We start from the raw sequence: 25,603 nt of genomic DNA on the forward strand, positions 1-25,603 counted from the left end.
CTTGGAGCTAGACCCTGACCACTGTTGTCCCCGTAGGCTCCTCGTTCTCCACTGGACATGGCTTCCAGCCGCAATTCAGATGCTGTGCGCCCTGTGGGCCAAGTGGACAGACATATCCAGCTGCTGGTCCATGGCGTAGGACAGGCAGGTAAGGCTTCTGAGATCTGCTTCTCTTGTAGCCATCTAGTCTGCCCTGGCTTCCTCCTCCAGTGCTGGCTGTGTTCTGGGCTTGAGCAGGAGCTGGGTGAGACAAGATAGCCTGATTGAGGTACAGTGTGGGGAGAGGAGCCAGACAGTCAGAGCACAGCTGCTTGGTCCTGACCTGAGACCAGAGGTGTACTGGGTGAAGTGTATAGGATCAGTGAGGAGGCGACCCTGAGGTACCCTGGGGGATCCAGGTAGTGTGTACCAGAGCTCAGACTAAAGCTATTACATATTGTCGGAGTTTCGTTCTGTCACTGTGAGAAAACACTAACCAAAAGCAACTTAGGAAAGTTTATTTCAGCTTGCAGGTTATATCATCAGTGGAAGTCAGGACAGGAGCGCAACAGTGACTTAAGGCAGCAAGCATGGAGGGACACTGGTGCTGGTGCACGTTCGGGCTCCTGCTTAGCTAACATTCTTATAGAGCCTGCCATCACCTTCCCACTGTGCTGCCCACAGTGTTCCGGGTCTTCCTGAATCAACTACTAATCAAGCCAAACCTCCTACAGATATTCTCACAAGCCCGGCTGACCTGGGCAGTGCTCAACTGACTTCCTTCTCAGATGACTCTCGGCTGTGTCAAGTAGTCGGTTAAAGCCGAGTAGGGCACATAGCTTCCCTTTTAGTAGTTGTAACACAACTCTGAGATTGGAGATGTTAAAATCACCATTTTTATATAAGGGCTTTGAGGATTTTAGGTAAAATTCATGTGTCAAAATCACGTTGAGTAGCCTGACGAAGCGAAAGCTTTGTGCGGGTTCCCTTTTATCTGGAATGCATAGCTATGTTCAGTCCTGTAGTTGTGATCGATCAGGGGCTTCAGGCCTGGACTGAAGATGGCTGAATCCTCTAACAGTCTCCCCCACCTTTCTAACACGGCTCTCTCAAGGTCCTGAAATCACAGATGAGTTAGTGCGGGTTCTGCGCCGGCGGCTGGACGAGGCCACCCTGGACATCATCACAGTCATGCTGGTTCGGAATTGCAAGCTGACCCCGGCCGACGTAGAGGTCAGCTGCCTGTCTGACACCAGCATCCTTTTCAGACTCAGCCACAGGTGCTGGGGACATCTAGGATAGAATCCGTGGCTTCAGCTCTGTCTCTTTTAACTGCAGTTCATCCAACCTCCCGGGAGTCTCCCCTCAGAGGTGCTGCATCTGGTCTTGCCTCCGTCCTGCAGACCCTGGCTTCCTGCCCTGGCCTGGTACCTCCGCCAGAACTTACTCACCTTCCTGCACTCCCCCAAGTACACAGACAGCAATAGCCGGAACCACTTCCAAGTGAGACTGCTGTCACCTGCCCACACTCATGTGTCCCCTTCCCCTCCACACCCAGGCTGGGACTTTCCTCAGGATCCTTGCATCTGTGGCTGTGCCCGTGAGCCTGTGTACACCCCTGCCCGTGTCTTCTGAGCCCCATGAACACCTGTCCCCTCCTCCCTGCTGTCGCCCTGTGTCTTGGTGCTCACAGCTGTTCTCTCTCCAGCATCCACTCCCAGCACAGGGTGGCCTCCCCGACTTGGACATCTACTTGTATAATAAACCTGGTGGACAGGGCACTGGTGGCAAAGGTAAATTGCAGGGCTTAGGCCTGTGGCACTATAGCAGGTGCAAGCAAGGCGTCTTTTTACCTCCAGGCTAGAGAGCCTTGTTGCTGAGGAGGCCCAGGAGAGGGCTGTGTGCAAGTGCTAAGGCTGAGTCTTCCAATGGCTTTCCTCACAGGGGTTGCCTGCATCACTCTAGCCTTTGTGGAAGAAGGAGGAACCCCCATCTCACTGGCATCATGGCCCCCCTCTTCTCCGGGGCCCCCAGACCCACTACGAGAAGAAGAATTTGAGCAGCTGACTCAGGTCACTCGCTGCCCAAACACATTGGACAGTTGTTCAGGTAAGACAGCCTGTGGGGCTGGAGTGTTCCCTCAGTGCTGTGAAGGCACAGGCGGCAGTTAGGGTGGACCGCAACCACAGGTGACCTCCACTTTCCCCTCCAGCTCAGGATGGGTCCCCACAGCTTCGACTGGACGTGTGGGAAAAGGGGAACATTAGCATAGTACAACTGGAGGAGAAGCTCCGGGCTGCTGCTCGCCAGGCCCTGGCCGACGCCATCATGGAGCTGCGGCTGCTGCCAGCCTCACTGTGTGCAGAAGACATCCCTCCAGGTATGCCAATCAAGAACCTAGCTCCTGGGGCCAGTGAAAGTCAGCACTCAGGCAGGATCCTGTGCTGGGCAAGGGTGCACCCATGAGGTTCGTAGACAGAAGCAGGGTGCCCCATCAGAAATACTCATTCAGCTGCCCCTTCCCCTCCCCAGCACATACACCTGAGGAGGGGCTAGCCTTAGAACTCATCTCGCAAGCATGTGCAGCTGTGCACGGTCAAGTTTCATACACCCACTAGCAGAATAGGTGTTGAGACACTTGTGCGGGGTTTGGAGTGAGCCTTTCTATAGAGGGGATCCATGATGGGAGCCTGCAGTGTTTGGTGTCCACAGGAAGTCTTAAGAGCGGACCATTGGATACCAAGAGCCCTGCCTGCCGAGCCAACACCTTTCCCTGTACCCCTGTCTCCGGGGAGCCTGTGACTCCACCTAGCAAAGCTGGCCGCCGCAGCTTCTGGGATATGCTGGTAATGGAAGGGATGGTGAAGTGGCTTCCGTCTAACTGCTGCTCCAGCCCTCTCCCGCTACAGCCTTTTCATGTGTCTTTTCAGATAAAACCCACTCTGTCCTTTGGGTAGGAGTTTGCAAAACATAGCAAGCAGTGGTCCTCAACTTTCCTATAGAGCTGTGATCCTTCAGTGCAGTTCCTCATGTTGTGATGACCCCCAACCATACAATTATTTTCATTGCTACTTCATAACTGTAATTATGCTACTGTTATGAATCGTAATATAAATATCTCTTTTCCAATGGTCTTTAGGTGACCCATGTGAAGGGTCATTTGACACATCCCCTCTGAGGTAGAGACCACAGGTTGAGAACTGCTGATATAGAGATTCCAAGCTTCCCAAATACCTTTACTTCCATGTTTCTAAATGAGAGCCCTCTAAACAATAACACTTTACCCATGAGGAAGATGAGGATCAGGAAATTTAGTAACCTGCTCAGGACTAGTTAGCCTCCAGGACTGAGTTATCAGGACCTGGAGCGGGCGTCTAACTCCTTGAGGCTCATTTCTGCTCCCCAGAGCTTCCATCTCTCCTTCCTTTTCCTAATAACCTGTCCTCACTTCCTGCATTGTTGCTAGAGTAAAACAGAAGCTGGAGATTTGGGCTCCCCCAAAACAACTGATGATATTGTCCTGGATCGGCCAGAAGATACTCGGGGTCGGAGACGTCATAAAACCGAGAACGTTCGGACCCCAGGTGGATCTGAGCGGGCACCGGGCCCAGATTCTGGAGCCCAGAGACAAAGGTATATGTGTGGTGTGCTGTCCTGTTAGGGCATAGCCACATGTAAAGTCCCTGGTGGGTGCTTGCTAGCTGTATGTGTCTGTGAGTGTAGTATTCTAACTCCTCCTCTGTCTTTAGACGCCGGACAACACAGCTAGAGGAGGGTGAGGTGGGGACCCTGCACCCCGTGTTTGCTCGTGTCATTCAGCGCTGGATGGGATTCATGGTTCAGATTGGTGAGAGCCTCGTCCCTCACCTCTTCCTCAGTCCTTGACCTGCTTTTCATGCTGTGGCCTTGAAGTGAGTTCTGTCTTCCAGGTTGTGCCTCAGTGTCCAGGAGCTCCACCCACATGGTATCCCGGTTCCTCCTTCCATCCATCCTGTCAGAGTTCACCACTCTGGTCATCTCAATGGCTGGAGACACCAGTGTCCGTGTCTTTGAGCAGCATTTGTGAGTTTGCAATTTGGAGGACTGAAAGACTCTGGCCTTCCCAGAGTCCTAAAAGCTGGCAACTACAGGAAGCTAAGTCAGTGGGGCCTGGGCTAGGAGAGGTGGGCACAAGGCTCAGGAGGGGCAGGAAGGACCAGAAAACAGGGCCAGGAATTGTTGCCTTTCTATGCACGCCTTCCTCCCAACAGAGGTTCTGAGCCAGATGTCTTCAGCCCTTGTTCCCCAGGGCAGCTGGGCCCGGCCCCCCGCCCAGCAGCTCAGCGGCACCTTCTTCTTCTGGGAAGGAACTTCGCACAGTGGAGGAGACCAACCCAGCAGGGTGAGGAGATAGATGGTTGGCTCCAGTGACTGCTGGGTAGTTGTCGCAGACCCTGCAGAGAGAAGGTGGGATCGGGTTCTGCCTACAGCCCCTCAGTGTCCCCCTCCCTTCCCTGTAGCTGCCAAAGCTGTGCAGCGCTTTGAGTCAGGAGGAGACGGAAGCCCAGGGAGAAGCGCTCCCCGGCAAAGGCTTTTGCTGCTAGAGGTTACAGATAAGAAGGTAAGTGTGGGGTCAAGGGCTGGGACGGGGAGGAGTTCTGTGACCTCCCTGACCCTGACCTCTGATCTCTAGCTACAGCTGCTGACTTATAACTGGGCTCCAGACCTGGGTGCAGCATTGGGCCGAGCTCTGATCCGCCTTGTCCAGTGGCAGAATGCGCGAGCCCACCTCATCTCCTGCCTGCTCAGCCAGAAGCTCGGTCTCTTCCACCACTGTGGCCAGTTGGACTTTCCCATGCGCGATGGGAAGGTACCTATTATTGCCCAGCTCCTACTCATAGCTCTGGCCACTGAGTGGCCAGCTAAAGAAACAAGGAAAGGGAGACAGGCTCAGAACAGAAGTAGTTGGAGAGGAAGCCCCGATGTGGCGAAGGGCTCAAGGTCAAAGGGCTTGTGCCTGGTGTGATCCTCCATCCCTTTCAGGAGCCAAACCCATTCCTGCTGCCGACCATGGAAGTGGAGACCCTCATCCGGAATGCAAGCCCTCCACTGAGTCGCGAACAGGGCCGGCTGAGTGGCTCCTCTCGTGGGGGAGGTCCCCTTTCCTTGGACACATTTCCCTTTGATGAAGCTCTGAGGGACATCACAGCTGCTCGCCCCAGCTCCACAGGTGGTCCTGCGCCCAGACCTCCAGATCCTGTGACCTACCACGGGCAGCAGTTCTTAGAAATTAAGATGACAGAGCGAAAAGGTGAGGAATGTGGGCCAGGCAGCAGGGAGGGAAAATTCTGCGAAGACCAGAGTGTGACATGCCTCCCATCCCCAGAGCTGGAGCGTCAGATGAAGATGGAGAACCTGTTTGTAACCTGGCAGCAGCGTTCTGCACCAGCGAGCATGCCCATCAGTGTGAGTAGTCCCCTCTGCATCCTGCACAAAGCTCTCTGGCCTGTCTGGGCCACTGTGCCAGAGCTTCCTGCCCTGTGTCCAGGCTGGGGAGCTGGAGACCCTGAAGCAGTCATCCCGCTTGGTGCATTACTGCGCGACAGCTCTACTCTTTGACCCAGCCGCCTGGCTGCATGGACCCCCAGAGACTTGTGCATCCTCTGAAGGGCAGGTGAGGCTCAAGCGTTCTCCAAGGCCTGTCCCCAACGGTAGCCTGCACTCCATCCCTCCAGGGTTCTCATTAGATAATGAGCCTTAATTTCCACTTCTGCAGCGACGACCACGCCCTGAGTCAGGGTCTGGAAGCCGAGAGGTTCCCACAAGCTGTGAATCCTTGGATGTGCCTCCTCCAGGAGCCCGAGAGGAGCCATGGCTGAAGGAGCTGAGCTTGGCCTTCCTGCAGCAATACGTGCAGTATCTGCAGAGCATTGGCTTTGTGCTGGTGCCACTCCGGCCCCCCTCGCCTGCCCGCAGGTGAGCCTGCTCCTCCTTCCCTGCACGCTTCTCCACCTCCAGTGAGGCCCCACAGCCTTCCCTTCTTATGGCTCCTTCAGCTGCCGAGGCATTGTGCATGTTCATCACTGGCACACATATATAAAGCTCTTAGACACTTTTCATGTAGCCCTCCTGCATGTCCTACAAACCTTACGTGGTTTGTAGAACTTGCAAGCACACACACAGACAGTATATTCTTAGCAAGCTGTGCCCACCCACACCTCATTTGTTTACATGCCTGCATAAATCCATACATGCAGATCTCACATATGCTCCTAAACTTTTCAGTTTGGGTCTTGTCAATTCCTGTCTTGGTCTTTGTGCTGACCTCTTCACCTCGGTCTGTTTTCACCAAGGGCCTCTGCAGTCATCCTACCTGTCCTTCTGACCATGGTCTGTTCTAGTCATACTCAGCTCTCTGGCTATTACTGACAACCTGAGTCCTGCAAGAAGCCAGTTCTCTGTCTCCACATTGCCATCAACCCTAAGCCTGGCAATTCAGTAACAGCCTTTCTTGTCTTAGGCTTGATTCAGAGCCTGTGTTCTTTGTTTAATTGCATTCATTCTCATTCTCTGTGTGTGTGTGTGTGTGTACACAAAGACTAGCATGACCTCTTTTTACTGTGTAGACCTTGATAATTCATTCAGGGGTGCTTAGTCTGACTTAATGAGCTTGCATGCTGACAGAAATACTGACCACACACATTGAGCTGGTATTTCCAGTTCAGAAAGTGGAGTTTGAGCAGATGCAGGAAGTGTGAGAAAACGAACGGTACTTACGTACAGCCGCTGGTGTGATCCATCTTGCCTTCAGATGGCCATTGAGGAAAAGTGACACTACTTCTTAAATATTATGTTTTCCAGAACATAATTTAAAGTCAAGCATTCTATCCTCACCAGTTTTAGTGATCTCTGAATCAAATGGCACTTCCCTGAGGGTTAAATGGAACATTTCTTCTATCTGACAGCCACTTCCATGACCTGGAGTGGTGCCCACTGCTGTGGTAGATAGGACTGGAGTGCAGGTGTTGTGATTGGTGTACTGAGTTTACTGATCCCGTCAGACATTGTTAACGTCAGGAACCTAAAGGACCCCACACACTGGCTCGAGGCTGGTGAGCCCCTGAATGTGCCCCCCTTTCCTGGCACTCTAGTTACCTCCCACCAGCCTGAGCCTGGCATTGCAGCTCTTTCATGCAGCTCATGGGACCCGCCAGCCCTTCCAGGCCTTTGAAAGTCCTTCTCTACTTTTCATTCTCTTTGGTTCTGAGTTAAGAACTAGAAGGGGCTGAGAGACAGCCCAGCGGTTAAGAGTAGCTGCTGCCTTCCACAGGGCCTAGTCTCACCCACCTCTAACTCCAGCTCTTGGGACCTAACACCCCCTTGACCTCCACACTTGTATTCAGACATGTCACATACACACACTCACATAGACACACATACAAACACAGAAGTAAAAAAAAAAATTAGAGATAAAGAACAGAGGGGCTGTCGTCCCCCAATTAAAACAAGACTGCTTTTCTGTCCAGAGAACTATCCTCACAGGGCGTCCAGCATCTCCTAGTAAAATTTCAGGCATGTCCCCTCTCCCTCTGCTCTGCAGACCTCTCTTCCACGTACCAGTGAATAATGCCTGGCCTGTTGCCACCCCTACACCCACCCCTGAACACAGCTGACTTACCAGACCTGGACTACAGCCCCAGCCATGTTTCCTGGGGAACCCTGAGCAAACCCACCCTCAGGCCTGACTCTTGCCTGTCAAGCAGTGTCATGTGAAATGGCCTGGGCCAGAGCCCTTCAGCCCTCGCCAGCCTCACTCAGCCTCTTGTCTCTCTTCCTTCTCTACAGTACCAGCCGGCTACGGGCTATGGCTATTCTTGGAACAGAGGGTCGAGGCTCCTTCTCCTGCCCCAAAGCCAAGGCTGAGGGGAGCCCAAAGGTAACTCCTTCTCACATGATGGTGACGTCAGCAGTGACCTATCTGAGTTAGGTTCTCTCCATACCCAAAGCCATTGACCCTGACATACACTGACCTGCTGCTCCTAGACTGTCATTATAAGCCAGTCCTAAAGGACCCTTGCCGTGTTGGTTCCAGGCTGGTGAGCCCCAGCCCGTGTCTCCTTTTCCTTTCTTCAGAGCACCAGTACTCCGGTCACCACCTACCACCTGCAGCGGGCACTGCCTGGGGGCATCATCCTCATGGAGCTGACCTTCCAGGTGAGATGGGGAAGCTCAGGGGGTGGGGGGGGGGGGGGGAGCTCTTCCTGCTTGCCTCTCACACCGTCCTCACCTCGGCTCACCTTCTCCTCAGGGCTGTTACTTCTGTGTCAAACAGTTTGCTCTGGAATGTTCCCGAATCCCAATGGGACAAGCCGTCAACTCGCAGGTATGTGGTGGGGACAGGGTAATATGGAGTGGACAGCTCAGACACAGCCACTGCCTCCCCGTTGTGTGGTGGGCACTAGGGTTTCATGACCCTTGTAGTGGGCACTAGAGCCTGGTGATGGGTTGGGTGCTGACCGGACTGTTGTTTTGTCTCATCCTGGGAGCTCCAAAGCTACACTCAATTGTAGCGTTAAGGTAAGCCAGTACAGAGATGGGCTCCACCCTGTGCCAGCACCATATACCATTACATATAGCGCAGTGCCCTTACAATGTGTCACATCAGTGCCATGCAAGACCTGGTCTGATGCAAACAGGGCAGTTGGCATTGTCTGTGTAGTCACCAGCACTGGCTCTTACTCATTATTATGTCCTTGTCAGTCTGCCTCAAGGCAGGCCCTTGATACCCTGAAGGGCCAAGCATTCAACATTGTGTGGTTAGTTAAGGAGCAAGTAAGGCCAGCAGCCTGAAGCTCTGCCTCGCTCACTTTGGCTTCTCAAGTTGCCAGCAGTGTCACAATAGGGCCTAAAACCTGGTAAGCTTACTCACACCTCTGAAAGATAGAGGATCTAGTGGGACCCAGTGCCATCAAAACCGCCTCCTCTCCATTGTGGGGAACTCCCATACCAGGATGATTCAAATCTAGCCCCAGATGGTTGCCTTTGTTTTGAACATCGAGCATACATACATACATACATGGTCACAGTTTGCCACAGGATAATACAACCCTAAAGAGCATCGTGGCTTCGTGTGCAGGACCTACCTGGACCAAAAGGGAGCTGTGGGTAGTGGGCCGTCCTCACTCACACTGTAGTGTGAGATTGGAGTGCTTCGTCCCAGCTTCCTTTGACTTCCTGTTACCTGATTTCCAGGGTCTGCCTAGGCTTGCTCTGCCCCTCCTTCTCTAAGTTTCTAGTCCACTTCTTTTCCTCCTGTCTCCATCTCCCAGCTGCTGGGACTTACATGCTGCTCAAGTGTCTAAACTGCTGTAAGATGTCATCGTTCATTAAATGGCCATCGTATGTACTGAGAGGAGAAAGCAGGTTTTTTTCTAGGCAGATGGTGAGTCTGAAGGTGACATAAATGTTGCCCTGCAACACAAAGCCCATCAGTGGAAGACTTGGGTGAAATCCAGTTTCCTGAGATACGATCTCACCCCTGTCTGGTCTCATCGCACTGCCCCTGACTGAGATCTGTGCACTCTCTCTAAGGTGGATGAGGAAGCTGACGCCACAGAGAGACACTGGTTTACCAAGGCCTTGTAGCTAGTCTGTCTCCTTGTGATGTTGGTTTTCGTTTCTACCAACTCCTGAGGCTCCCACGGTGCCCAGGTGGAGCCTGCCATTTGCGTACCACACACACTGTTGTCAACACTGTTGGTGGAGGACCATCGAGAGACGGGCATGGTCTTCATCTCTGCCTCTCCCCCTTTCTCTGTTCCTTCTACTGTCCTCAGTCATCAGCCAGACAGTCACGTAGACTCAACAGAGGCTCAGCCTGACCTGGCCCTGCTGTTCTATAGGAAGCTTTACAGTGAACAGTGGGAGTTAGGCTCCATGTCAGGCAGATCAGCATCAAAGGCAGAGGGCACACAGGTATGAAGTGCGGGGCCAGAGTCTTGTCCTTGGGAAAAGCAGGTGATGAAAGCCAGATTTCCTTGACTCCCACCTGATTTTCTGATTCTGTATTCTCTAGTGAGCTTTGTAATTCCTCATTCACCCCTGTCCTGTCTGTCATCCCTGGACTGTCTGTCACCCCTGTCTGTCATCCCCTGTCCTGTCCCTCACCCTGGACTATCCCTCATCCCCTGGACTGTCCGTCACCCCTGTCTGTCATCCCTGGACTGTCCATCATCCCTGGACTGTCCCTCATCCCCTGGACTGTCCGTCACCCCTGTCTGTCATTCCTGGACTGTCCATCACCCCTGGACTGTCCATCTTCCTGTATCCAACTACTATACTGTAAGCTTCTTGAAGGCAAGGCAGTGTGTCTGTTCCCCTGTACTTATAATGACCACTGGTAAATACATGGTAGACCATCTATGTCAGACTCAAATGCAATAGTAACAAGGGTTATCTCCCCTAATGGCCCTGGTTCCAAATAAACAGGAAAGTCCAGCACCGTATTACAGAGTGTAAGAGGAAGGTTCCCCATAGAAGCTGTGCTTGCTGGCTGAGGGAGTTCTGCTGGGCCCACAACAACAGGAAGCAGTACCAAGCTTCCTCTCTGCCCAGGAAGAAAGAAGTATTAACTGGGCAGCCTGTGTTCCCACAGCCTAACCCTGCCTCCTGCCGTTCCTCCCCAGCTCTCCCTGCTGTTCACAGAGGAATGTGACAAGGTCCGTGATCTGATGCATGTGCACTCCTTCAGCTATGACTTCCACCTGCGCCTCGTGCACCAGCACGTGCTTGGTGCCCACCTGGCACTGCGGCACGGCTACCACCTCACCACCTTCCTGCAGCACTTCCTGGCCCACCACCCTGATGGACCCCACTTTGGTCGTAATCACATTTACCAAGGTCAGTGCCCAAGGGCAAGCCAGTAAGGCTATAGTAGAACAGCCAAACGGCCAGGACTGACCGGGAATCGCTCGTTTCCCTGTACCATGTCCATGCTTTCAGTCTTCAACTGTCCTAGGTTCCTCACGGTTGGTCATAGCAGAATTAGGGCTCTGTGTCCCACGTCATCCTGCCCTCTATTTATCCCATCTCACAACATTCCATGGGGACTTGGGGGGGGGGTCCCCAGGAAAGCAAAATCTCAGTATTCCTATCCCCTGCCCCACCAGCTCAGGTTGTGTCTCCCAGGCTCAGTGTCTGTCTTTCCTGTAACTTGCCTCATAGGGACGCTGGAGCTTCCCACCCCACTCATTGCTGCCCACCAGCTGTACAACTATGTGGCTGACCATGCCAGTTCTTACCACATGAAACCACTGCGAATGGCCCGGCCCGGTGGCCCGGAACATAATGAATATGCCCTGGTGTCAGCATGGCACAGGTAAGACTAGGAGGCAGCGCCCAGCTCCTCCTGGTAGGGCTGAGGGCGGGGAGCTGCACTTAGAGTAGGGAGATAATGTGTTTTATGGAGCACAGGGGTTGGGACTGGTTTCAGTTGAGCCTCAGAGGCGGCATATCTCCCACCCTGACTACATAGCTCTGGCTCCTATCTGGACTCAGAAGGGCTTCGGCATCAGGACGACTTTGATGTGTCTCTGCTTGTCTGTCACTCTGCTGCACCCTTCGAGGAGCAAGGAGAGGCTGAGCGACATGTGCTGAGGTCAGAACTTTTACCTTGTATGTACCCACTCCTCAGATTCTCTATTCCTACCCTTGAGTCTATGGCTGTGACACTCTCCCACTCTCCTCCTTCTACTCTCCAGGCTTCAGTTCTTCGTGGTGCTCACCAGCCAACGAGAACTTTTCCCAAGACTCACTGCTGACATGCGCAGATTCCGGAAACCCTCCAGGCTTCCCCTTGAGCCAGAGGCTCCTGGGAGCTTGGTTGGTAGCCCTGGGGAAGCCTCAGGGATGATGCTGGCCCAAGGGCCAGCTCCTCTGTTCCCACCACTGGCTGCAGAAGTGGGTATGGCCCGGGCACGGCTGGCTCAGCTGGTTAGGTTGGCTGGTGGGCACTGCCGGCGGGATACCCTCTGGAAGCGCCTGTTCTTGCTGGAGCCACCAGGGCCTGACCGGCTTAGGCTTGGAGGGCGCCTGGCCCTGGCAGAGCTGGAGGAGCTCTTAGAGGCAGTCCACGCCAAGTCCATTGCGGACATTGACCCTCAGCTGGTAAGAGACCTGCCTCCTCAGGGTGAGCATTGCTTCCAGCAGTGCCTTAGTGGCCGGGTTGGAGGGAAGGCATCTGGGGTGACTCTGGAGTGGTGGGCTCAGGGCTGTGACCCCTCCCCAGGACTGTTTCCTCTCCATGACGGTCTCCTGGTACCAGAGCCTCATCAAGGTTCTCCTGAGCCGATTCCCCCAGAGCTGCCGCCATTTTCAGAGCCCAGACTTGGGAACCCAGTACCTGGTGAGTCCCATTGGCCCCACTCTGAAAGGAACACCAGCAGACATCCTCACCTGACATAACAGAGCCGCTGAGGGAGTGCAGCCTTAACAAACAAGCTCTGCTTTACAGTGGTGCCTTGCTGGAGTTAGACCACACCGACTGCCATTGAAACCTTTGGGCACTGGGTAGGGAGCCTGGGTACATGCTTGCTGGGACGTGGCACTCAGACCACTGTAACACACATGCTCATCCTCCACCACTGACTTGGCAATATCCCCAGGAGGCCTGAGCACCCTGGTGTGAAGGCACAACTGAAGGCCAGGGAGAGAGATGGCTCCAGCAGTGGGTGATGAGTGTGTATGAGAATCTAGAGGCCAAAGAGTGGGTACAGCTGTGCTTAGGGAGAGGATTCAAGAAGACTGAGTGAGAGAGTAGGCATGGTGAGCCTGGCACAAGATGTATCTGTGGCATGCCCCAGTCATCCAGAGAAGCCAGGCTGCAGTTGGGGCAGGCACCAGCGATGGAGCACTGAAGCTAGAGTGGCGGGGGATGAGTGCTTGGGACAGGTTGAGTCTGTGGCCCATGAGGTTTGTGGACATCTGGGATGGAGAGAGCTATAGACCACGGCCACATTACTAGATGATACAGAAGCCCTGAGGAGAAATAACCCAGAGCTGAGTGCTAGCTGGCAGCTGGCATCAGGAGGCAGTGGGAGACCTAGAACTGCCCGTCACTGACTGGCTTTACTATCATGGTCTAGAAGGTTCTGACAGACAGGTTGAGGGAGGCCCAGTGTGGCAATACCATCCTGAGTGAGCCAGGCTTGCAGATAGGATCAGGCACAGTGACAGGAGGCGGCCTCACCCTCTTGCCTCCATAAGGATCCTTCCAGGACTCACGCCCACTTAGGCGAGGCGAGCCTCACCCCCTCTGTTGTTGCAGGTTGTGCTGAATCAGAAGTTCACTGACTGCTTTGTCTTGGTGTTTCTGGACTCACACTTGGGAAAGACGGTGAGAACAGAGGGCACGGGGTTTCCTGGAGGCTGTACCCCAAGTCCTCCACCTCAGCCTTGTAAGGCTGGGCTGCCAGCCTCTGCACCCAGCCTCTGTCCTTTCCACGGCCTTTCACCGCTTCACTTGTCATGTTCCCCACAGTCTCTGACGGTGGTTTTCCGAGAGCCCTTCCCGGTGCAGCCCCAGGACAGTGAGAGCCCTCCTGCCCAGCTGGTCTCTACCTACCACCACTTGGAGTCTGTCATCAACACAGCCTGTTTCACCCTCTGGACCCGCCTTCTCTGAGAAGTGGACCAGTGACTCTGTTGATTGAATCATGGATCTATAAGCTTGCCCACTTGAGGCAGGACAGACTGACACTTAGGAACCCCAGGGTAAACTCAGGCACAGAGTGACACTAAAGGACTGTGAGTATGTCTGGGAGAAGTGCTGCTACAGCCTGGCAACAGGAACATAGCTGCTGAACAGCCTGGACTTGCCTCAGGCCCCTGGGCCTGTGCAGAAGAGGATGCCTCCTTCCTACACACCTGGTGGAATGCCAGGGAATGTCACATAATCTGACAAGCTCTCACCTCTAAGAGCTCTGCCACTTGGCCATCACTGTTGGACATTACCATTGAGATAGACTTGGTTCCGATCTTGACTCGGCCTGTCAAGCACCTGTGACCAGTCTTACCTCCTCCCGTCCCCACTGGACCTTTGGTTCCTCATCTGTGGATAAGGAGGGCTCAGAAGTCTCCTGTGTCCACAGCAACCCTGGAGGATTTGAGCTTGAGCTGTGTGTCCCTTCTCAGTGGGAGGGAATTAACCTGGAGACATTGAAGCATTAGACACTATGTGTCCCCCACCCCTGTAATATACACATATGAGAACGCTCAGTGTGATTTTAATTCAGAGGAGGGGACTCCGGACACTAGCACACTGCCCCAGGGCAGCATGCAGGTGCTGTGCAGAACCTTACTGGCCAGTCTGTGGGTGGCCCCGCCTGTCCCAGTATGAACGTAGCCAACTCAGACCCTCCACTGTGTCTCCTGCAGTAAAAGAGAGACAATGCCATCTTAACCCATAGGGAAAGAACCACCCCTGTCCAACATCTGCCCCTCCAGTGTCCCCTCACCTCGAGGCCGATACTCGCAACCCACAAATCCTTGGTAGCCCTCATCTTCTAGCAGCTGGAACAGGTAAGCAAAGTCCAGCTCTCCAGAGCTGCCTGGCTCCCCGCGGTCTGGGACCTGGGCTACTTGCACATGCCCTGGGGACAGAAGGGGAGAGGCATGGGACAGCACAGGGTGGAAAAGATGGCAGACTAAGGAAGAACATCAGACCAGGATGGAGCACAAGAGGGAAGCCCTCACCAACAGTGGGCAGAAACTCCCTGATGTTTCCTGTGAGATTCCCATCCATGATCTGCCAGTGGAATATGTCCTGGGGAGGAGAGTGTCAATTAGGACCCTCCAGTGTCCTCCCCAATCCTTCCCAGCCTGGGAAACATGGCCTCCTGCAGAGGCACCCATCTCCCACTCACCATCTGCAACTGCAGATTGGGTCTCCCAACCTTCTGCAAGATGGTTGCCGCTAGGGGGAAAGCCGGGGAGACAGCCATGAGACTTAGGAACGTGTGGACCAAAGAGGACTAGAAGGTGGCATAGGACTAGATCCTACCTTGCCGGGGCGTGTCCAGGAAATACCGGGGATCTGTGATGCGGGTGTTGATGGGCTCCAGCAGTCCCACGAGGTTCTCCTAGAACCACAGTGGACACTGTCAAGGGCTCCTCCCCACATCTGTCCCAGTCTGTCACTGGGCAGTGACTGCATCTGTTCCTCTTTGTCCCCACTGTGTACCTCCTGTCTCCCCAACACATTAGGTATGCTTCCATCTCTTACCTGAGCCAGAACGCCAGCTGCATGCTTCAGGTTCTCCACAAAAACCGTCTCCATCTCCCCCTTGACTGCAGCCCGGTCAGCCCCTTGGGGTACTCGGCCAGCCATCAGGTGGATCCTGTGGAGAGGGTGATAGAAGAGGGCTCCTGCCTCCCTGTGCATCTCTTTTTAGATGCCCTTTAACTATCCCAGCCTCACCCAGACTCCCAGGCCTTCTGGCCAGTGATGTTTAGGTATCCCAGCAGCCTTCTGCACTTCTGTGTCAGGCCAAGGCAAGTGGCCCAGGCCTTCTTCCCATCTACCCATCACTTACTCCTGTACTCTTAACCCCTCCCTTCCCATGTTCCTTCTCAGCCCATAAGCATGCTTGAGGCTTTTTTTTTTTTAATGTATTTGTGTATGAGTGTTTTACCTGCATGTCTGTATGTGTACCATGTGTGCCAGGTGCCCTTGGGGTCAGAAGGCATTGGATGTCCTGTTACTGAATATATAGATGGTTGAGTTGCCATGACGGTACTGGCAACCCAATCCAGGTCTTCTTCAAGAGCTATAAATGCTCTTAACTGCTGAGCCATCTCTCTAGCCTCCCAGCCCCGAGGCTCACCTTTTTAAATGATTTTGATCCTTGCCCTTCCTTAACCCTACTTCCTCTCCCTACACTGAGCAGCAATGAGCCTGCCTCTTGCTAGGGTTGCTTCCTGGTGTTGATGGGCTCCAGCAGTCCCCTGAGGTTCTCCTGGAACCATGCTGGAGGTTCCCAAGGGCTCCTCCCTCCCCACATCTGTCCACTTCTTGTCTCTGTTCCTAACCGCCAGCAGGTATTCAAGCCCTTGGAACTCAGTATTTACCACCTCCAGCCTCATTAACTCAGCTGGACACAACAACCCTCCTCTTGCCAGGGCCACAGCCTCCTTGCTAGAATAGCGTACCTCTCCCTATAAAGTGGATGTGTGGGCCTGCCAGATTCCTGCATCACTATCTACAAACAGCTTTCTCCTAGTAGGGGTTAGGTGCCCGCCCTACCACGCCTCCACCCCTGCCCCTGCTTTCTGGACCTTATTAGCTCCCTCACCAGACCACCCCCCCACCCCTGCTCTCAGCACGGGTTCCCGATATGAGAAGGGCATGACAGCAGCATGGCATTCGGAATGACACTAACAGATGAAATACAAAAAGCAGTCTGTAAAGGCCCTGGCCCACAAGTGGTGTCTCTGCTCACAGCTTTCCCCCGACCGGGACCTATAGGCAAGGGTGGGCAGGGCGGGGTACCTGGGGCAGCCCAGAGCCTTGGCGTACAGCACAGCCTGCTCCAGCCCCTCTCGGAAGGCCGCCTGTCTCCCGGGGACGGCCCCCAGCCCCATCTCCCCCTTCTCATGGTCTCCTGTGGAGAGAACCAGCGTCGTCAGCGTGGGCCTGGCTCCCCGCAGCCCTTGCGGCTCTCCCGCCCCGAGCGCACACCCCGCGGCGTGTTGATGAGCACCAGCCGCAGTCCCGCAGTCTGCGCCGCGCTCGCCAGCGCCTCGGGGGACTCGGTGTACGGCCAGGCCACCTCGGCCGCTTCGAAGCCCGCACGGCCCGCGGCGTGCAGCCGCTCGGAGAGCCCGGGAAGCTCTGGGAACAGCCAGGAGACGTTGGCCGAAAAGCGGAGCGGAGCCATGCGAGCGGAAGGCGGCGGCGAGGGAGCGGCCTGGGTCAGGAAGCAAGGCCAGCGGCGAGGGGCGGAGCCAGGCCGCCCCATCCCTGTTCAAATAAAGGGAGGTGGGCCTGCGATCTAAGCCTGGTGGAGAGGTGATAGCTGTTCTTTAAGTAACACCCGAAAGCTGGGTACAAACAGCTTTATTTGAATTCAAGTCTCGCACATATTCTGGCCCAGAACTACGGCCGATATCCTCCTGCCCCAACCTCCCTATGTGGGATTACTACCTCCGCCACACTTAGATCTTTATGCCAGTGGCTCTCACACTGCCCGCCCATTGATTTTCCCTTACGGACTAAACACTAAGCGCGCATTTTTTTTTTTCCTCAGAAAATTCGTATCGTGTCGTATAAAGTTTTATGGCCTATCTTTTTTCAAATGACGACCTATTAGCATTCCCCCGTGTTCTTCAATACTCTTCAAAGTCATGCCAATCGCTGCTTATTGTTGAACTCCACACTTAGACAACCCATAATTATCATCTCGCTGTGGCTGGTGTGTATGCTGTGAGACCACGTTAAAACACTCTGGGTCCCCACCTCTGCACCTTTTTCTTAGATTCCCTTTTTAATGATGTCCATCACAGTGCTTGCCAGTTCTGGATATTTGTCATAAAAGAAACTGCTGTACCAGGTTAACTGGGCTAAGCAGCTGGGGGCGTGGCGGTCTACGCCTCCAGTGATGGGGTCATAGGAGGATACCCAAGGGCAGCCAACCAGGCCAATCAAAATTGGCTTAGTTTTGTCAGGCGACTAGGTCTGTGGAAACTATAAAAGATAGATAGATAGACCGAACAAAGGTAGATCTCAGAAGAGTATAACGGAGTCTTTATAAGTAAAGGGCCCGGTTGACCCGGGCAGCTGCTCTATAGCTGGTTATTTATCTCACCTGTAAAGCATCTTGTGTTTCTTGAAACAAATTTGAACAAATCTTTCATTTACAAAAACACAGATTTCAAATATACATAAAATGTATTCCAAAAAAAAAGGAAACAGGCTTAAATTCTTTCCTTTTTATGTCTGTGGGTGTCTTGCCTGCCTGTATGTCTGTGCACCACACTTGTGCAGTGCCAATGGGGCCAGAAGAGGGCATCGGATCTCCTGGATATAGCTGCCCTGTAGGTGCTGTGAACTGAGACTTGGGTCCTGTAGAAGAGCAGGCAGTTCCAGTGGGGCTGTCTCCTGCACTCTTTAAATTCCTAATAGCAATGATATAGTGCTTTCTGAAAGGTATATTTATAAGGATTGTGTACACCTCTGATCCCGAATACTGAGGAGACTGAGACAGGGTCACTGTGAGTTTAAGGCCAGCCTAAGGAATGTAGGAAGACCTTGTCTGAGAAAAAGAAAGGAAGCTGGGTGGTGGTGGCACAAGCCTTTAATCCCAGCACCTCCAAGGTAGACAGATATCTGTGATTCGAGGCCAGCCTGGTCTACAGAACTAGTTCTAGGACAGCCAAGGCTAAACAAAGGAACCCTGTTTCAGAAACCCAAACCAACCAAACAAGAAAAGAAAAGAAAAAGAAAGAAATTTTAAAATGTAAATTTACCCCTCCATAAGTAGAATTCATCACTTGTGATGTACACAGGACTATGAATGTCTCAGTGTGCACAGGCAGATCCTACCATGGGACCAGATGAGGCTGAGCTCTACCCTCAAGTTTTAGCGCTCATCCATTAACTAACTATTCACAGGTCGTTGCTATCATAATGAAGCCAGTCTACTCGCTGAGCGCTGCAGATGCCCCCAGCCAGCTTCCACTGCTCTGCTCGGCTCCATCTCAGGACATCCAGCTCAGGACCAGGCTCATCCCATCCTCAAGCCTCGAGCTTGGGGGTTCCACCCCTGCGGTTCTGCCTCAGACCCACCAGCTCACCGGTGCATCACCTGATTTCTTGCCCGTTTTCAGTTGAATTTTCTCTTGGACCTTTGGCTTGTTTGGCACATGTCTCTTGGCTAGAGTCCGATCAGGTTGTGGCCTCTTAACTAAGTTTAGCTTGTTAATCAATCAGCAGGTTTACAATCCAGAGTGACACCCGAGGGAAGACATCTTTATTAGCTCTTCGCTGTAAATCTCTCACTTGTACCAAGGCAATTGTAATTAAGTCCTAGTCGCATCTCCACCTCCTGAGTTCTGAATCAGGAACTAAATGTTCTAACCCACAGTGAGCCACACCCTCTTCATATTCCTTTATGGCAGCAGAGAGAGTTTTATGAACTAGGTGGACATGACTTGCAACTCCTCTCCACTCCCTTATGGCTTTCAATAAAATAAATACATATGGAGCACAATGTTCATGAAAATAATTCTCCCCCCCCCCTTTTTCCATGCTAGGGTTAGAACCCAGATCCCTGTACATGGAACACATGCTTTTTCACCAAACTACACCCCAGCCTACAAAGTATTTTCTTCACTCATAACTTGGTCATCTATAGTTTCTAGCACTTTATCACAGGCATCATACTAAATTATTATGCCAAGTTTTAACTTTTGCCCAGAGAATTTGCATAGGAGTAATGTTTCATTGTGGGATCAACAACCTGGATTAGCTAATGGATGAGAGCTAAAGTTCAAGGCAGAGTCCAGAGTCTCATCTGGTCATGTGATAGCATCCATCTGTGCAGTGTTGAAACCTTCTGCAGTCCTGTGTACAACACAAGTGAACCCTCAGTGAGATCCAGCTGATACATTCCAGATCGGCAAAAATGAAAGTCCATGGCAAATAGCCGATAGGATTTAGAACAACTGGCAAGCTTCCCCAATGCCGGTGCGAACGGAAATCACTCTAACCGCTTTGGAAAACAATTTGGCATGATCTCTCAAAGCTGATACGCCCTGGATCCAGCAGTTCCTCATTCAGGTGTATTCCCTGAAGGAACATTTGCACAAGTGTGGCAGGAATAAGCCTCGTGATATTCATAACCACACAGCTTACCCAGCAAAAGCCTAACACGGGCCAAGCATCCACAGACACACACGGATGAGTTGTAGTACCGTTACCGTGTCCCACAGAGAGGGAAAGGCAAAGCTGGTAGCTCAGGTTCGAAATTGAGTTTCCTCTCGTACTGGAGCAAGTGAAGTTTGGCTCAAATTGAAAACATTAAGGTGATGGTATTTAAAAATCTCAGAAACATCATTTTGAGAGAAATATGTATGGTGTGCTTCATTTTTATTTTGTCAAAGATTTTTGTCTGATTTATATGCATGTGTCAGCAGGGAGGTGTGCACTCGAGTGTGGGTGCCTGTACTTTTAGACTCGCTGGAACAGGACATGGATACCGGGAACGAATTTCTTCTGTAGTGGGATCCTGGGGTTGAACTTAGGTCCAGGCTTGTGCAGCAAGCCTCTTACCCACTAAGCCTTGTCACCAGCCCTGTTTCCATTTATACAAAGGCAGAGAAGCCACCACCACATGAGGAGATACAAACATCTCTGGGTTTTGTTTTGTTTCTGAGACAGGGTTTCTCTGTATAGCCCTGGCTATCCTGGAACTCACTCTGTAGACCAGGCTGGCCTCAAACTAAGAAATCTGCCTGCCTCTGCCTCCCAAGTGCTGGGATTAAAGACGCGCGCCACCACTGCCTGGCTAACATCTCTGTTTTTAAAAATGTGAATAGCAATCACAGAGCATGATTGTGTCTGGAGGGGAGAGAAAAAGATGGTACTGGAGACCCGGGAAGTCACAGACATCCCTTCCCTTAAACTGGGTGGGACAGCCATGTATGCTAATTATGTCTCGCTTCTTTATCGCTTACATATGTTTTGTAGGCACCAATTTTGTGTATCAGTTTCATATTTAATAAAAACAGAACTTTAAGACCTTCTGCGCGCATGCCTACCACCTGCTAGCATATTCTGCGCTAACATTTCATCGTCTCAAAGCTTTGCTACAGACCCGGCTTCCTTGCACCGTTTGTATAGTTTGGGCTACAATTACTGTTTTTCAGATTGTTACTGCTCAGGATGGTGGTCTGAAGACATGATAGGTGCCACAGTAATTGTCTTCTGACAAGGCTGGGCCAGTATAATATTGTTATAGATGTTTCCTCCTTCTCCCTCTAAAAAAAGACACACACACACACACACACACACACAGAGTGCACACGTGTGGAGACAGCCAGCCCAGGAGAGTAACACTAGTGTCAGAGAGAAGAGACAAAGAAAAACAAAGTACTGCATCTGTGTCGCAGAGGCTCTGTTAGGGAATCAACCAGGTTGCCTTTCTTGTTTCCTCTTAACTTTTTCAAAAAAAAAAAAAAAAAAAAACAAGATTTCCCAGAACTAACCTGCTGCTTACCCTCCCAGCCTCCAGCACTGTGTATACTTCAATAAATATCTGAGTCTATCAGTAAAAAGCATTGTTGTGTGTTGTCTGAATGAGAATGGCCCCTATAGGTTCATATATCTGAGCACTTGGTCCCCAGTATGGTGGAAGTGTTTGGGAAGGATTAGGAGGTGTGGCCTTGTTGCAGGAGGTGGGGCCTTGTTGGAGGAGGTGTGGCCTTGCTGGAGGAGGTGTGGCCTTGTTGGAGGATATGTATCACTACAACCTGGCTTTGAGACTTCAAAAGTTTCAAGCCATTCCCAGTGTCCTTCTCTCTGACCCATTCTTGTGGATGAAGAAGTGAGCCTTCAGCTACTACTCCAGCGCCATGCCTGCCTGCCTATTGCCGTGTTTCTCACTATGATGGCTGTGGGCTTTCCTCTGAAACTGAGTACCCCAAATAAACTCTTCCTTCAGTATGTAAAGACCTAACCTTAGGGCACCAGGATTTATATCATTTCAAGAATCTTTATAATTCAAATTACTAGCAGTAAATGGCTGGGTGGCCCCTACAGTGATGTAAAGATTCCAGTGCCTAACAGGGCATCTCTGTCTTTCAAAGTCATAGATTATGCCAGCGATTTTAGTTCACTCTCCTCATTAAGCTCTTTATTATCTTGTCCTGTACAAGAACATTTTCATCTCTCTTTCGCTTTCTTTATCTGAGCTGTTAGTTTCCTATCATTTGGTACAATATGCTCAAGCCAGAGCCTCTATATCACGTGTATATTTCCACACTCGGCCATGTATTCTGTTACAGCTGCCTCCATTTAGGAAGATCCCATTCAATTGTCACTCTGCTGGTATTTTTTTGAGCCATTGAGCCTGCATTTCTAACTCCTCAGGATTTAACTTTCTGACTATTCTCAATTTTACCAGTAATAGTCCATATCACATAGACTCATGTCAGCTCGGAACAGCGTCAAAAAGGAATGGAAATCTTGGGTAAAATTTCTTTCATGGACTCCTATTGTATCCAAGCATTTACACAGGAATATCCATGATGCATCTACATTTGGGACCCTGTAACTAAAATGTCAGCACATTTAAACAGAATAATCTCTCACACACCATACATTGAATAATAGCATCATTATACAAAATAGAATTGAATCACTTTACAAAATTTGCACTTGCATAAGCAATTATCTATATTCTCAGAAGAATATTACAATATTTGCTATTCCACGTTACACGTGTTCCTCTTTCAAAGGGGTTCCTGTAGCTGGCCCTTTATCCTTGCTTTCTAATCTGTTACTGGGTGGCTGGATCGCATCCAGAAACCCTTATTTCCCTCTCTTGCATATGCATCCTTAATAGCAAACAAAGGCTCTTGGCAGCCTAATGGAATGTTAACTAATTGCGTGTCGTCATGCAAACTCTAAACTCAGCAGTAGCCCCCATGTACATATGGTTTAAAATATGATACCAGTAGAATGTTTTTAAGGTGGTTAGGGTTTTGGGATTGGTTGGCTTTTTGAGACAGGGTTTCCCTGTGTAGCCTAAGCTGTCCCAGAACTCCCTCTGTAGACCAGGCAAGCCTTGAACTCAGAGATCCTTTGCCTCTGCCTCCTAAGTGCTGGGGTTGAAGGACCATGTGCTCCCATGCCTGGCTTTGTTAGTCTTTTATTAAATTGTTTTAATTTTATGTTTATGGGTGTTTTGCCTGCATGTATGTCTGTATGCACCACTTGTATGACTGGTGCCTTCGAAGACCAGAACAGGGTGTTAGATCCCCTGGAGGTAGAGTTGCAGATAGATGGCTGTGAGCTGTCACACAAGTGCTGGGAAGCAAAGCTGATCTTCTGAAAGAGCAGCCAGTTCCCTTAACCACTGAGCCATCTCTCCAGCCCCTCTACCTTATATTTTGAGATAGAGTCTATCAGCTGTATCTCATGGATTCTGCTGGCGGCTAACAAGCCTCAGGAACCTTCCTTCTTGTTTCCAGCTCCCCGACCTGGGACGATAGATACTCTAATTTTTATGTAGATGCCGGGAATCCAAACTCATTTTACTGACTGAGCCTTCGCCTACCTCCTTTCAAAACTTTTGAAGTCAAGTCTCTGATTATTACTGGAGTTGAATAACGACATCATTTCCACATTTTTTAGCCATTAATATTTTCTCTTCATGGCTAGGGGGTAGAGTGTTTGCCAGCCTGTGTAAGACCCTGCATTGCTCCCCATGATTTGCTCAGTCTGCTATCTCCAATCCAGGGGTGGCCCCACCCACAATGGGTTGGGTCTTCCTGTCACTAAGTAAATGCCCAGGCTTGCCTATAGCCCAATCTTTTGGAGGTACTTTTTTTGTTTGTTTGCTTGTTTGTTTGTTTGGTTTGGTTTTTTGAGACAGGGTTTCTCTGTGTAGCCCTGGCTGTCCTGGAACTCACTCTGTAGACCAGGCTGGCCTCGAACTCAGAAATCTCCCGAGTGCTGGGATTAAAGGCGTGCGCCACCACTGCCCGGCTTGGAGGCACTGTCTTAACTGAGGCTCCTTTCTCTCCAGTGACTTTAGCTTATGTCAAGTTGACATAAAACTATCTGCACAGAATTCTTCCAAAATAAGTCTTTCCATCTCCTCCAACCCTCCACCCCGTCCCCTCTCCTTGGTCTTCCCCTGGGCCTGAGACTGATTCAACTGGCTGCTGGTGACTTTAGCGTATAGTTGCAAGGTAGAAGCTATGGCTCAAGAGTTAAGAGCACTTGGTTGTTTTTGCAGAAGATCCAGGTTCATTCTCAGCAACCATATGGGAGATCAAACCATCTGAATCTCCAGTTCAGGGAGTTCAAATGCTCTCTTCCGGCCTCCATGGGCACCAGACACACATGGGGTACACATACATATATGTAGGCACGACACTCACACACATACTCTTTTCAAAGAGTGTAGTTGCTCCACCCGGGTCTTTGCCTCAGTGAGAAACATGAATTCTGTGTTATTTCTTCACACCAAAGGTGTCACAGGGACAAGGCCTCTCAGGGATGACCTCGGAGTCCCATGTTAGTAAACACGCTTACCACCAGACCTATGCCATATTGTCCAGTATCAGTTCTGATGGTAATAAAAGCAATATTGGCATCTCCATCTGCCGTGGTCCTGTGTCTGTCTCCTAATAGGATCTTACAGCAGTCAGAGCCCAAACAGAAAACAGATGGCATATTCAAATTAGGATCATTCCCAGAGTTTCATAATGGGACTATTTGTGAAGGTGTGGGCAGGAGGCAGGGGAGTAGACATAAGATCCTGTAGCAACCTAGGGCCTCCAGGCCTAAAAAAGTGCCAGAGGCAGTGTTGAAATCCAGGAGAAAAAAAAAAAATCCTGTGAGGAGATCTAAGAGGACAAGAGACCCTCAGGCCAAGGACACAGGTGGCTTGAGGCAAGCCTACAGGGAGGAAGCCTGGGGAAAGGATGGTTCTGGCCCAGGCTTATGGGTCATGCCAGTTACGAGGAAACTGTGTGGCTTCTGCACACCAGGTGCCAAGGAAGACCGTATTTAGGACACTTCCTGGGCCTCTCTCTAAAGTCCTGGTCAGTGGGACACTGACAGTCCAATAATGTCAAGACCGCCAACTCTCAGACCTCTCAAGTGTGAATCTTTGGATTATCCTGCTTCCTCCATGATTCCACGCTCGCTTCCTAGTTAGATAGAACCAGGAGAGCAAGGGTTAAGAAAACCTCTTGATGGGGCTCGGGAGAGCACCTTCTGGTCTTGCCTAGGACATGGGTTTTGTTCCATGGTGAGTCCCTCACACCACTAACACCCCCAGCTTCAGGGGGTCTAGCATTCTCTTTTAGATTTCATGGGCACCTACATCCACACATGTTACAAGCACATAAATATACACATAAACACTGGTTATTTGGGGGTGATGAGAGGGTTTCTCTGTGTAATAGTTCTGGCTGTTCTGAAGTCTATTGGAAGACCAGGCTGATAGCGTTCTCCTCTTACCTCTATCCGTATACACCCTCACTCTTCCCTGGGGGAGAGTCCATGTCTTCAATGAGAGGGACCCACATGTCTCCCTGTCTGCCATTTTAGCAGGCACCCTCAATCTTGCAGAATCACTTCTAAAACCTCACAGAGAAATTCATGTTCCTCAAACAAGGAAGTGCCAAACAGTGAGGAAGGATGTGGCAGGCAGGGCTCTGGGAGAGCCTCCTCCACATCTCTGTTCCCCTAAATGGCTGCACCTTCTCTCAGTTCCTCAGTCAAGCACTAAACAAGCTGCCTAGGTGAAGGGATTTCTGCCAACACAAAAAAGGTCCCAAATCAGTTATCGGGAGATGAACCTGGGTAGGTCCAGGGTAAGCAGGTAAGTCCTTCCTGGCAACCAGGATCATCCTG

At 51.3% G+C, this 25,603-nt stretch overlaps 2 protein-coding genes across 2 annotated transcripts in view; one reads left to right on the forward strand and one right to left on the reverse strand.

Annotated features, from left to right (window-relative positions):
• The window catches only part of Szt2 (SZT2 subunit of KICSTOR complex), a 45,368-nt gene extending 31,142 nt beyond the window's left edge, over window positions 1–14,226 (forward strand). Inside the window, exons 46-72 of the mRNA XM_021159279.3 lie at window positions 37–148; window positions 1,094–1,212; window positions 1,318–1,482; window positions 1,688–1,772; window positions 1,924–2,088; window positions 2,192–2,359; window positions 2,692–2,825; window positions 3,446–3,612; window positions 3,729–3,826; window positions 3,909–4,041; window positions 4,230–4,360; window positions 4,479–4,579; window positions 4,652–4,828; window positions 5,002–5,269; window positions 5,345–5,424; window positions 5,507–5,632; window positions 5,735–5,934; window positions 7,804–7,894; window positions 8,092–8,172; window positions 8,267–8,341; window positions 10,644–10,857; window positions 11,182–11,335; window positions 11,492–11,614; window positions 11,718–12,123; window positions 12,245–12,361; window positions 13,283–13,351; window positions 13,496–14,226. Coding sequence (XP_021014938.1) covers window positions 37–148; window positions 1,094–1,212; window positions 1,318–1,482; window positions 1,688–1,772; window positions 1,924–2,088; window positions 2,192–2,359; window positions 2,692–2,825; window positions 3,446–3,612; window positions 3,729–3,826; window positions 3,909–4,041; window positions 4,230–4,360; window positions 4,479–4,579; window positions 4,652–4,828; window positions 5,002–5,269; window positions 5,345–5,424; window positions 5,507–5,632; window positions 5,735–5,934; window positions 7,804–7,894; window positions 8,092–8,172; window positions 8,267–8,341; window positions 10,644–10,857; window positions 11,182–11,335; window positions 11,492–11,614; window positions 11,718–12,123; window positions 12,245–12,361; window positions 13,283–13,351; window positions 13,496–13,639 — 3,903 coding nt within the window. The 3' untranslated portion in view covers window positions 13,640–14,226. The remainder of the gene's footprint in view (window positions 1–36; window positions 149–1,093; window positions 1,213–1,317; window positions 1,483–1,687; window positions 1,773–1,923; window positions 2,089–2,191; window positions 2,360–2,691; window positions 2,826–3,445; window positions 3,613–3,728; window positions 3,827–3,908; window positions 4,042–4,229; window positions 4,361–4,478; window positions 4,580–4,651; window positions 4,829–5,001; window positions 5,270–5,344; window positions 5,425–5,506; window positions 5,633–5,734; window positions 5,935–7,803; window positions 7,895–8,091; window positions 8,173–8,266; window positions 8,342–10,643; window positions 10,858–11,181; window positions 11,336–11,491; window positions 11,615–11,717; window positions 12,124–12,244; window positions 12,362–13,282; window positions 13,352–13,495) is intronic.
• On the reverse strand, window positions 14,225–16,944 carry Hyi (hydroxypyruvate isomerase (putative)). Its single transcript, XM_021159278.3, has 8 exons — window positions 16,694–16,944; window positions 16,505–16,616; window positions 15,239–15,353; window positions 15,017–15,095; window positions 14,880–14,929; window positions 14,710–14,779; window positions 14,472–14,606; window positions 14,225–14,385 (listed from the first exon to the last, which is right to left on the reverse strand). Exons 1-8 carry the CDS (start codon window positions 16,890–16,892, stop codon window positions 14,312–14,314), a joined length of 834 nt encoding a protein of 277 aa, XP_021014937.1. The 5' UTR covers window positions 16,893–16,944; the 3' UTR covers window positions 14,225–14,311.
• Window positions 16,945–25,603: the final 8,659 nt, after the last annotated feature.

This window comes from Mus caroli, unplaced genomic scaffold (assembly GCF_978045245.1).
Source record: "Mus caroli unplaced genomic scaffold, Mus_caroli_1 scaffold_6, whole genome shotgun sequence".
Taxonomy (NCBI): Eukaryota; Metazoa; Chordata; class Mammalia; order Rodentia; family Muridae; genus Mus; species Mus caroli.

Excerpts from the sequence above, each read along its gene's own strand:
- Hyi (XM_021159278.3), bottom strand. The coding sequence starts at position 16,892 with ATGGCTCCGCTCCGCTTTTCGGCCAACGTCTCCTGGCTGTTCCCAGAG. Across the intron at positions 15,354-16,504 it reads AAGGCTCTGGGCTGCCCCAG|GATCCACCTGATGGCTGGCC; the intron begins GTACCCCGCCCT and ends CCCTCTCCACAG. Across the intron at positions 14,386-14,471 it reads TTGCGAGTATCGGCCTCGAG|GAGACACAGTGGAGGGTCTG; the intron begins GTGAGGGGACAC and ends CTTTTACTGCAG.